The sequence below is a fragment of the Amblyomma americanum genome, unplaced genomic scaffold, assembly GCF_052857255.1.
Source record: "Amblyomma americanum isolate KBUSLIRL-KWMA unplaced genomic scaffold, ASM5285725v1 scaffold_157, whole genome shotgun sequence".
In the NCBI taxonomy this organism is placed as follows: Eukaryota; Metazoa; Arthropoda; class Arachnida; order Ixodida; family Ixodidae; genus Amblyomma; species Amblyomma americanum.
In genome coordinates this window covers 186,422-196,779 of record NW_027526629.1, presented here as the reverse complement: position 1 = coordinate 196,779, position 10,358 = coordinate 186,422, and the positions used below count along the sequence as shown (strand labels likewise).

At 42.6% G+C, this 10,358-nt stretch overlaps 1 protein-coding gene across 1 annotated transcript; it reads right to left on the bottom strand.

Annotated features, from left to right (window-relative positions):
- Positions 1–6,147: 6,147 nt before the first annotated feature.
- Positions 6,148–9,624, bottom strand: LOC144112455 (uncharacterized). The gene is made up of 3 exons (XM_077645287.1): positions 9,215–9,624; positions 8,602–8,728; positions 6,148–7,186 (listed from the first exon to the last, which is right to left on the bottom strand). Exons 1-3 carry the CDS (start codon positions 9,472–9,474, stop codon positions 6,785–6,787), a joined length of 789 nt encoding a protein of 262 aa, XP_077501413.1. The 5' UTR covers positions 9,475–9,624; the 3' UTR covers positions 6,148–6,784.
- Positions 9,625–10,358: the final 734 nt, after the last annotated feature.

Sequence of the window (10,358 nt, the reverse complement as noted above, 5' to 3'; positions counted from 1 at the left end):
TCGTTTCTGTCTAACACAGCTTGTTCGTTGTATTAAGCACGAATACATGCTTTTCGCGCATTTAAAGAGAAAAAGTTTTGACGCGTATCACGTGGATACTTGTAAAACCGATGTGTTCAGTATAGCTCGTTTTTGTATAAAACAGCTTGCTTCGTTGTTTTAAGCACGAATACATGCTTTTCGCGCAGTTATAGAAGAAAAGTTTTGACGCGTATTAGAGGACACTTGTAAAACCGATGTGTTCAGATTTAGCTCATCTCGGTCTACAACAGCTTGTTTCGTTGTTTTAAGCACGAATACATGCTTTTCGCGCAGTTATAAGAGAAAAAGTTTTCACGCGTATCAGAGGAACACTTGTAAAAACCGATGTGTTGTGATTTAGCTCGTTTCGGACTAAAAAAGCTTGTTAGTTGTATTAAGCACGAATACATGCTTTTCGCGCAGTTATAAGAGAAAAAGCTTTGACGAGTATCACGTGGATACTTGTAAAACCGATGTGTTCAGATATAGCTCGTTTCGGTCGAAGAACAGCTTGTTTCGTTGTATTATGCACAAATACATGCTTTTCGCGTAGTTATAAGAGAAAAAGGTTGACGCGTAGCAGAGGAGAACTGTAAAACCGATGTGTTGTGATTTAGCTCGTTTCGGTCTAAAACAGCTTGTTTCGTTGTATTAAGCACGAATACATGCTTTTCGCGCAGTTATAAGAGAAAAAGTTTTGACGCTTATCAGAGGAGAACTTGTAAAACCGATGTGTTCAGATTTAGCTCGTTTCGGTCTAAAACAGCTTGTTTCGTTCTATTAAGCACGAATACATGCTTTTCGCGCAGTTATAAGAGAAAACGTTTTGACGCGTATCACGTGGATACTTGTAAAACCGATGTGTTGTGATTTAGCTCGTTTCGGTCTAAAACCGCTTGTTTCGATGTTTTAAGCAGGAATACATGCTTTTCGCGCAGTTATAGAAGAAAAAGTTTTGACGCGTATTAGAGGGACACTTGTAAAACCGATGTGTTCAGATTTAGCTCATCTTGGTCTAAACAGCTTGTTTCGTTGTTTTAAGCACGAATACATGCTTTTCGCGCAGTTATAAGAGAAAAAGTTTAGACGCGTATCAGGGGAACACTTGTAAAACCGATGTGTTGTGATTTAGCTCGTTTTGGTCTAAAACAGCTTGTTCGTTGTATTAAGCACGAATACATGCTTTTCGCGCAGTTTAAGAGAAAAAGTTTTGACGCGTATCAGAGGAACACTCGTAAAACCAATGTGTTTGTGATTTAGCTCGTTTCGGTCTAAAACAGCTTGTTTCGTTGGATTAATCACGAATACATGCTTTTCGCGCAGTTATAAGAGAAAAAGTTGACGCGTATGTGTTGACGTTGATGTGTTCAGATTTAGCTCGTTTCTGTCTAACACAGCTTGTTTCGTTGTATTAAGCACGAATACATGCTTTTCGCGCATTTATAAGAGAAAAAGTTTTGAAGCCTATTAGGGAGACTTGTAAAACCGGTGTTGTGGTTTAGCTCGTTTCGGTCTAAAACAGCTTGTTTCGTTGTATTAAGCACGAATACATGCTTTTCGCGCAGTTATAAGAGAAAAAGTTTTGACGTGTATCAGAGGAAAACTTGTAAAACCGATGTGTTGTGATTTAGCTCGTTTCGGTCTCAAACAGCTTGTTTCGTTGTATTAAGCACGAATACATGCTTTTCGCGCAGTTATAAGAAAAAAAGTTTTGACGCGTATCAGAGGAACACGTAAAACCGATGTGTTCAGATTTACCTCGTTTCGGTCTAAAACAGCTTGTTTCGTTGTATTAAGCACGAATACATGCTTTTCGCGCAGTTATAAGAGAAAAAGTTTTGACGCGTATCTGAGGAAAACTTGTAAAACCGATGTGTTGTGATTTACCTCGTTTCGGTCTAAAACAGCTTGTTTCGTTGGATTAAGCACGAATACATGCTTTTCGCGCAGTTATAAGAGAAAACGTTTTGACGCGTATCACGTGGATACTTGTAAAACCGATGTGTTCAGATATAGCTCGTTTTGGTATAAAACAGCTTGTTTCGTTGTTTTAAGCACGAATACATGCTTTTCGCGCAGTTATAGAAGAAAAAGTTTTGACGCGTATCAGAGGAACACTTGTAAAAACCGATGTGTTGTGATTTAGCTCGTTTCGGACTAAAAAAGCTTGTTTAGTTGTATTAAGCACGAATACACGCTTTTCGCGCAGTTATAAGAGAATAAGCTTTGACGAGTATCACGTGGATACTTGTAAAACCGATGTGTTCAGATATAGCTCGTTTCGGTCTAACACAGCTTGTTTCGTTGTATTATGCACGAATACATGCTTTTCGCGCATTTATAAGAGAAAACGTTCTGACGCGTATCACGTGGATACTTGTAAAACCGATGTGTTCAGATATAGCTCGTTTCGGTCTAAAACAGCTTGTTTCGTTGTATTAAGCACGAATACATGCTTTTCGCGTAGTTATAAGAGAAAAAGTTTTGACGCGTAGCAGAAAACTTGTAAAACCGATGTGTTGTGATTTGGCTCGTTTCGGTCTAAAACAGCTTGTTTCGTTGTATTAAGCACGAATACATGCTTTTCGCGCAGTTATAAGGTTTTGACGCGTATCAGAGGAACATTTGTAAAACCGATGTGTTGTGATTTAGCTCGTTTCGGACTAAAACAGCTTGTTGCGTTGTTTTAAGCACGAATACATGCTTTTCTCGCAGCTATAAGAGAAAAAGTTTTCACGCGTATCAGAGGAACACTTGTAAAAACCGATGTGTTGTGATTTAGCTCGTTTCGGACTAAAAAAGCTTGTTTAGTTGTATTAAGCACGAATACATGCTTTTCGCGCAGTTATAAGAGAAAAAGCTTTGACGAGTATCACGTGGATACTTGTAAAACCGATGTGTTCAGATATAGCTCGTTTCGGTCGAACACAGCTTGTTTCGTTGTATTATGCACAAATACATGCTTTTCGCGTAGTTATAAGAGAAAAAGGTTTGACGCGTAGCAGAGGAGAACTTGTAAAACCGATGTGTTGTGATTTAGCTCGTTTCGGTCTAAAACAGCTTGTTTCGTTGTATTAAGCACGAATACATGCTTTTCGCGCAGTTATAAGAGAAAAAGTTTGACGCTTATCAGAGGAGAACTTGTAAAACCGATGTGTTCAGATTTAGCTCGTTTCGGTCTAAAACAGCTTGTTTCGTTCTATTAAGCACGAATACATGCTTTTCGCGCAGTTATAAGAGAAAAAGTTTTGACGCGTATCACGTGGATACTTGTAAAACGATGTGTTGTGATTTAGCTCGTTTCGGTCTAAAACCGCTTGTTTCGATGTTTTAAGCAGGAATACATGCTTTTCGCGCAGTTATAGAAGAAAAAGTTTTGACGCGTATTAGAGGGACACTTGTAAAAACCGATGTGTTCAGATTTAGCTCATCTTGGTCTAAAACAGCTTGTTTCGTTGTTTTAAGCACGAATACATGCTTTTCGCGCAGTTATAAGAGAAAAAGTTTAGACGCGTATCAGGGGAACACTTGTAAAACCGATGTGTTGTGATTTAGCTCGTTTTGGTCTAAAACAGCTTGTTTCGTTGTATTAAGCACGAATACATGCTTTTCGCGCAGTTTAAGAGAAAAAGTTTTGACGCGCATCAGAGGAACACTCGTAAAACCAATGTGTTGTGATTTAGCTCGTTTCGGTCTAAAACAGCTTGTTTCGTTGGATTAATCACGAATACATGCTTTTCGCGCAGTTATAAGAGAAAAAGTTGACGCGTATGTGTTGACGTTGATGTGTTCAGATTTAGCTCGTTTCGGTCTAACACAGCTTGTTTCGTTGTATTAAGCACGAATACATGCTTTTCGCGCATTTATAAGAGAAAAGTTTTGAAGCCTATTAGGGAGACTTGTAAAACCGATGTGTTGTGGTTTAGCTCGTTTTCGGTTTAAAACAGCTTGTTTCGTTGTATTAAGCACGAATACATGCTTTTCGCGCAGTTATAAGAGAAAAAGTTTTGACGTGTATCAGAGGAAAACTTGTAAAACCGATGGGTTGTGATTTAGCTCGTTTCGGTCTCAAACAGCTTGTTTCGTTGTATTAAGCACGAATACATGCTTTTCGCGCAGTTATAAGAAAAAAAGTTTTGACGCGTATCAGAGGAACACGTAAAACCGATGTGTTCAGATTTACCTCGTTTCGGTCTAAAACAGCTTGTTTCGTTGGATTAAGCAGGAATACATGCTTTTCGCGCAGTTATAAGAGAAAAAGTTTTGACGCGTATCTGAGGAAAACTTGTAAAACCGATGTGTTGTGATTTACCTCGTTTCGGTCTAAAACAGCTTGTTTCGTTGGATTAAGCACGAATACATGCTTTTCGCGCAGTTATAAGAGAAAACGTTTTGACGCGTATCACGTGGATACTTGTAAAACCGATGTGTTCAGATATAGCTCGTTTTGGTATAAAACAGCTTGTTTCGTTGTTTTAAGCACGAATACATGCTTTTCGCGCAGTTATAGAAGAAAAAGTTTTGACGCGTATTAGAGGGACACTTGTAAAACCGATGTGTTCAGATTTAGCTGATCTCGGTCTAAAACAGCTTGTTTCGTTGTTTTAAGCACGAATACATGCTTTTCGCGCAGTTATAAGAGAAAAAGTTTTGACGCGTATCAGAGGAACACTTGTAAAAACCGATATGTTGTGATTTAGCTCGTTTCGGACTAAAAAAGCTTGTTTAGTTGTATTAAGCACGAATACACGCTTTTCGCGCAGTTATAAGAGAATAAGCTTTGACGAGTATCACGTGGATACTTGTAAAACCGATGTGTTCAGATATAGGTCGTTTCGGTCTAATACCCTTGTCACACGGGCATTGTAACCGCGGTTACGCTTAACTGCGGTTAGACGACTTAACCGCGGTTAAAGAAAACCGTCAAACCACCCCTGCCATACAGAAATTAGTCCCACCACTCGACGACTTGACCATGATCACGTGTTTCCCACTTCGACATAACTAAAATTACAACATTTGCAGTATTTGTTTCTGAAAAATTGCTTAATAGCAATTTGCGGCATTTTTATTTGCTTGACTATGCGTGTGTAGCAGCTGCAGGTAACTTCAGTGCGCATGAACATCAATATGACGCCGTTTACTAAGCGCAGTCTTTTAACACTGGGTCTAGTCGGCTTTGTAGACATTATAGTAGCCAACTACGGCCGGCTCTCCCGCGTTTCCGCTCACGACCCTCGCAGTACCTGCGTGGTTTGTACGAGTTCATTTTTGCGTGCATCGTTGCTTGTGCCCACAGGATTCGAGCAGCAGACGCTATTATCCAGACGCAACGGGATCGCAGCGCCTACGATGGCTGCGAGCGAACCGGCTTCCGAAAATCGACAGCGTGAAGATGAATTCTGGCTAATGTTTACGATGCAACAGGCTGCCCTTCAGCGCCAGCGTGTTCAGCTTATAGCGCTCCTAGCCGAAATTGAGCGGACGGAGGAGGAGCGACGATGTGCCGAGATGAGGTGCCGCCAGCTCGAGGCTGCTATTGTGCAGTTATGTCCACGCGAGCGAAGGTTGTGGGGCGTACCCGAGAGGGAACTCTTGGTACGAGACGACGGTGCCTCACTTCCAGACAGCGAATTCAGGACGCATTTCCGGGTGAATCGCAGTACATTTAGGTACATTGTGACCGCATGCGAGAGCATGAGAAGACAAGACACAAACATGCGAAAGGCTGTACCGCTGCACAAACGTGTTGCAATCGGCCTTTACCGTCTTGCCACGTCGGGCGAAGACAGAAGCGTCAGCAACGCTTTCGGTGTGGGCAGGTCCACAGTAAACGAAATTTTCTGGGAATTCTGCCATGCTGTTGTGCTGCTATGGAACCGAAGTTTGTGATGTTCCCGAGAGCTCACGAGTTGGCCGAGCACATGTGCCAGTTTGCTGCAGTGACTGGATTTCCGCAGGCGTAGGCGCCCTAGATGGATGCCACATCGAGGTGTGCCCACCTAAAAAAAACGCAGTCGACTACTTCAACTACAAAGGATGGTATAGTGTCATTCTTTTGGCAGTGGCCGATCACAAGTACAGATTGCTGTACGTCAATGCTGGTGCGCCAGGTAGAATCACGACGCTGGTGTATTTCAAGTCTCAAGGCTCCCGCAACTGTTGAGCAGCGAGCTGTTCAGCAGAGAAGTAAAAATTCTTGATGGCGTGCCAGTTGGGCCTGTCCTGCTCGCCGACCAAGCGTTTCCTCTCCAGACACACATGATGAACCCTTACTTGCAACCGGGTGCACTAGGATCTCCGACACAGTCATTTAACTATCACCTTTCATCTGCAAGGCGCGTTGTGGAAAATGTGTTCGGAAGATTGAAGGCCCGGTTCCGCATGCTGTTGAAGGGACTAGAGTGCGACATACACAACGTGACCACTGCCATTCGTACTGCCTGCGTACTGCACAATATATGTGAGCAGATGTCCGATCGCTGTGATGTGGCTTGGCTCGATGCAGCTCAGGCTGAAGAGCAGCGGCGCCCTCAGCCAGTATGCACCAGCAGCCGATGTGATGCACCAGGGGTGGCAGTTCGGGATGCCTTAGCAAAACACATTGCTGCTTCAAATTGAAATATGCCATCAGTGTTGTGTGTTGCGATAGAAGACTGGATTTTATGCATGAAATTAATGTGCAGTACGCTCAGTGGTGCACTGTTGCACAAAACAAGCATGATACAACATCACAAGATGATGATAATGTGCACATTTGTTTTTATTTCTTTTTTTCAGCCAAGAAGTCCCCCATCATGTCAACCATTTTGTTCTGAATGTTGTTGGACTCCTGCAGGAGCTCCACTACTTTCTTTTGCAGTTTTCTATTTTTCTTGGCTGCCTTTAAAGATCTTTTCGACTCTTCACTATGAAAGTGTAGCAGTTGCTGCACTGCAGATGACGATTGTCTCTTTCTGGCTGGGGAAATGCTGCTTGGCCCAGGGTCAGCAGAGCTGCTCAGTGCTCTATTGCTAACATCAGCAGCAGTGGTATTCAACCTGCTGGTCTTGGTCGCCTCATTTCCTATCAAAGGCTCACTTGCAGTTGCATCATTTTCAGCAAATGCGAGTCTTCCCCATGACACGAGCTCCGCATCCTCAGGCATTTCAGCCACCACTGGCACCTGCACAAGACAACCACATAACATATAGCATTGTTCCTAGGATGCAATTCTTGCTATGCTGTGCAATACTTACTGGAGGCAAGAATCAACTTTATCGTGCTCTCTTGCACCCATAACTGGTGTTGAGTGTACAAACTCACTGCATTACAAATGAAAAAATATTGACACTGCACGTGAGCACAAAATGCTTATGCAGAATGAGTGTGTTAATAGCCTTCTTAAGCTCCAGCCACATCTAATAAAGAATTGGCACTGAAATCTATTGCCTGCATTCCTGTTATGTTATGCTCAACAATACATATGTTGTACCCTGTAATGGCGTTGGCCGGCCAATGGTGTTGAAAATAATATAAAATTTCTTGGAAACACAGAGGCCGATGCAGCGGCTAGGCAAAGACATTAATACTGTCGCATCTGGCCTTCCATTCTTGAGGTGCGACATAACTTGTCCTTTTTTTTTCAAGTATACTATGCTTTGTGCCTATCAATCATTGAAAGGCACAAGGGCATTTGCAGGCATGATGATGTCTTTCCCACAGCAAACATTCTCTCTCCACTATCCACAAGTACATATCTATGCCCATTTTGCTGACAGCTGTAAAATATGGGTTTCAATTCAGTAAAAGCTGCATGCAATGGGCGAATGGAAAGGAATGTCAAGAGTAGCTTGGCCCTCATTAAGCATAAAATGAAAAATAATCCTTCATTTGCACTTTTCACTGCATTTCAATTCTGTTCTGCGGTGAAAACAAGAAATGCATAGCTGGATCAGCAGTGTTTCCTTTATGTTGCTGTACATGTTAACACAACTAAAATACATGGACCAAAATGGGTTCCGAGCCTTTCCACCCTCCATATCCATGCAAATGAGTTTCCATATTACCAGGCTCCTAATACATTGAAGACGTTTGGTACCCAATAAAACACTATATCTCAAGTTGTTCATATTAGTGGCTATCATATTAATGGGACACGACAGTGTCTTATATCACAGCTCCGGCTGATCTCTTGCTTTACCAGGCAAAGAACTTTCGTAGTTGGCAAGGCGCGGAAAACACGATTAGGATAATTTTTCTTCCGCATTGTACCTGTTTGCCATCTCGAGCACATCAAGCCATGTGTTTACACATGTCGATTTCAAGAATAAACATAGCTTAAAGTTTACGCTGTGTGTGTGTCCTGTCTGCGTCAGTCTTCCTCACTGTTCAAAGAAGCATAAGCCATCAACTAAACTAGCCCGCACGTCTACCCTTGTCAACAACTATGTGTTTACAATAAAAACTCGCTGACATTAGCATGTAAACAGCTCATACAATCTTAAACCCACAATCTAGTTTTGTAATCTGCATTTGTTACAACAGTGTGCGAAATTACCCTTTAGCATGCTATTTGAGGAAATGTAAATCACAGCCTACCTCCACGTTTTCTTCGATCAACATCTCATCATTCATTGGGAGCGATCCCAGAAACTGGTGGAGGTGCCAATAGAACGGCCAGTCTTGTCCGCCTGAGCCGGTGGTGGTGCCAGTGCGCTTGATCTTCCTGGAATAAGAATTACCACTACTGCACATATGCAAATAAAAAAAATCCAAAACTGCCATTTCACTGAAAAAGAAAACCTTCAGTAAATGAATGTATCTGCCGTATAAAATCAAACCAATGCTCAGCTGGCATGTGGAATTTCAGTGATACTGTGAACGTAGCGAAAAGATGCGACGATAGTGGCAATGACAGCGCACTGTTGGTGACGCAACAGCAGCGTAATTACATTAGCACTGCGGGTGTCAAGTTGGAACAGGTACACACCAGTCATGTGTCTTAAACGAAAAGAAACGCGGATCGCAATTTTTCGTGCATCAAGCGGAGCCTAGGCCTCACGTTTTTTTTTTTTTGTTGTTGTTGTTGTGGTGAACCACACAAAGCTCGCACTAAGCTAGAGCCCCCTCACGGCTGCATGCCGCTACGCAGCGTTCAAACCACAGACCAGCACTCGAAAGCAGCATGCATAGAGATTGCAACTTTACTTACCGATACTTCTTATGCAGGTTATCTATCTTTTGGCGGACCTGCTTGGAGGTATACGGCCCCTCGCCGTGAAGCCCAGCACTCAGCTCCGCTGAAATCGACGCGTAAATACGCGCGTTTCTCGAGCATGCACGCAGAGCAGGCAAGTTTTCTTCCCAGAGCCGTATCAATGTCATCGTCGCATGGTGCGACCACGACACTCTCTTCATATCGGCCCGAGACTCTTGACTCGAAACGCATGACACTGGCATGGGCGCCGCCATGTTTACGGTTTGAACGACGAAACCGAGGTTGCCAAGCTCGGTTTGTGCTAACTGCGGTTAGCGGGCTAACCGTGGTCGGTTCTGCCGTGTGAACAGCAGCAACTACGGTTTGCGGTAACCACGGTTTCGATAACCGCGGTTAGGAGTGCCCGTGTGACAAGGGTATAACACAGCTTGTTTCGTTGTATTATGCACGAATACATGCTTTTCGCGCATTTATAAGAGAAAACGTTCTGACGCGTATCACGTGGATACTTGTAAAACCGATGTGTTCAGATATAGCTCGTTTCGGTCTAAAACAGCTTGTTTCGTTGTATTAAGCACGAATACATGCTTTTCGGGTAGTTATAAGAGAAAAAGTTTTGACGCGTATCAGAGGAAAACTTGTAAAACCGATGTGTTGTGATTTACCTCGTTTCGGTCTAAAACAACTGGTTTCGTTGGATTAAGCACGAATACATGCTTTTCGCGCAGTTATGAGAGAAAAAGTTTTGACGCGTATCACGTGGATACTTGTAAAACCGATGTGTTGTGATTTAGCTCGTTTCGGTCTAAAACCGCTTGTTTCGATGTTTTAAGCACGAATACATGCTTTTCGCGCAGTTATAGAAGAAAACGTTTTGACGCGTATTAGATAGACTTGTAAAACCGATGTGTTGTGATTTAGCTCGTTTCGGTCTAAAACAGCTTGTTTCGTTGTATTAAGCACGAATACATGCTTTTCGCGCAGTTATAAGAGAAAAAGTTTTGACGCGTATCACGTGGATACTTGTAAAACCGGTGTGTTCAGATTTAGCTCGTTTCTGTCTAACACAGCTTGTTTCGTTGTATTAAGCACGAATACATGCTTCTCGCGCATTTATAAGAGAAAAAGTTTTGACGCG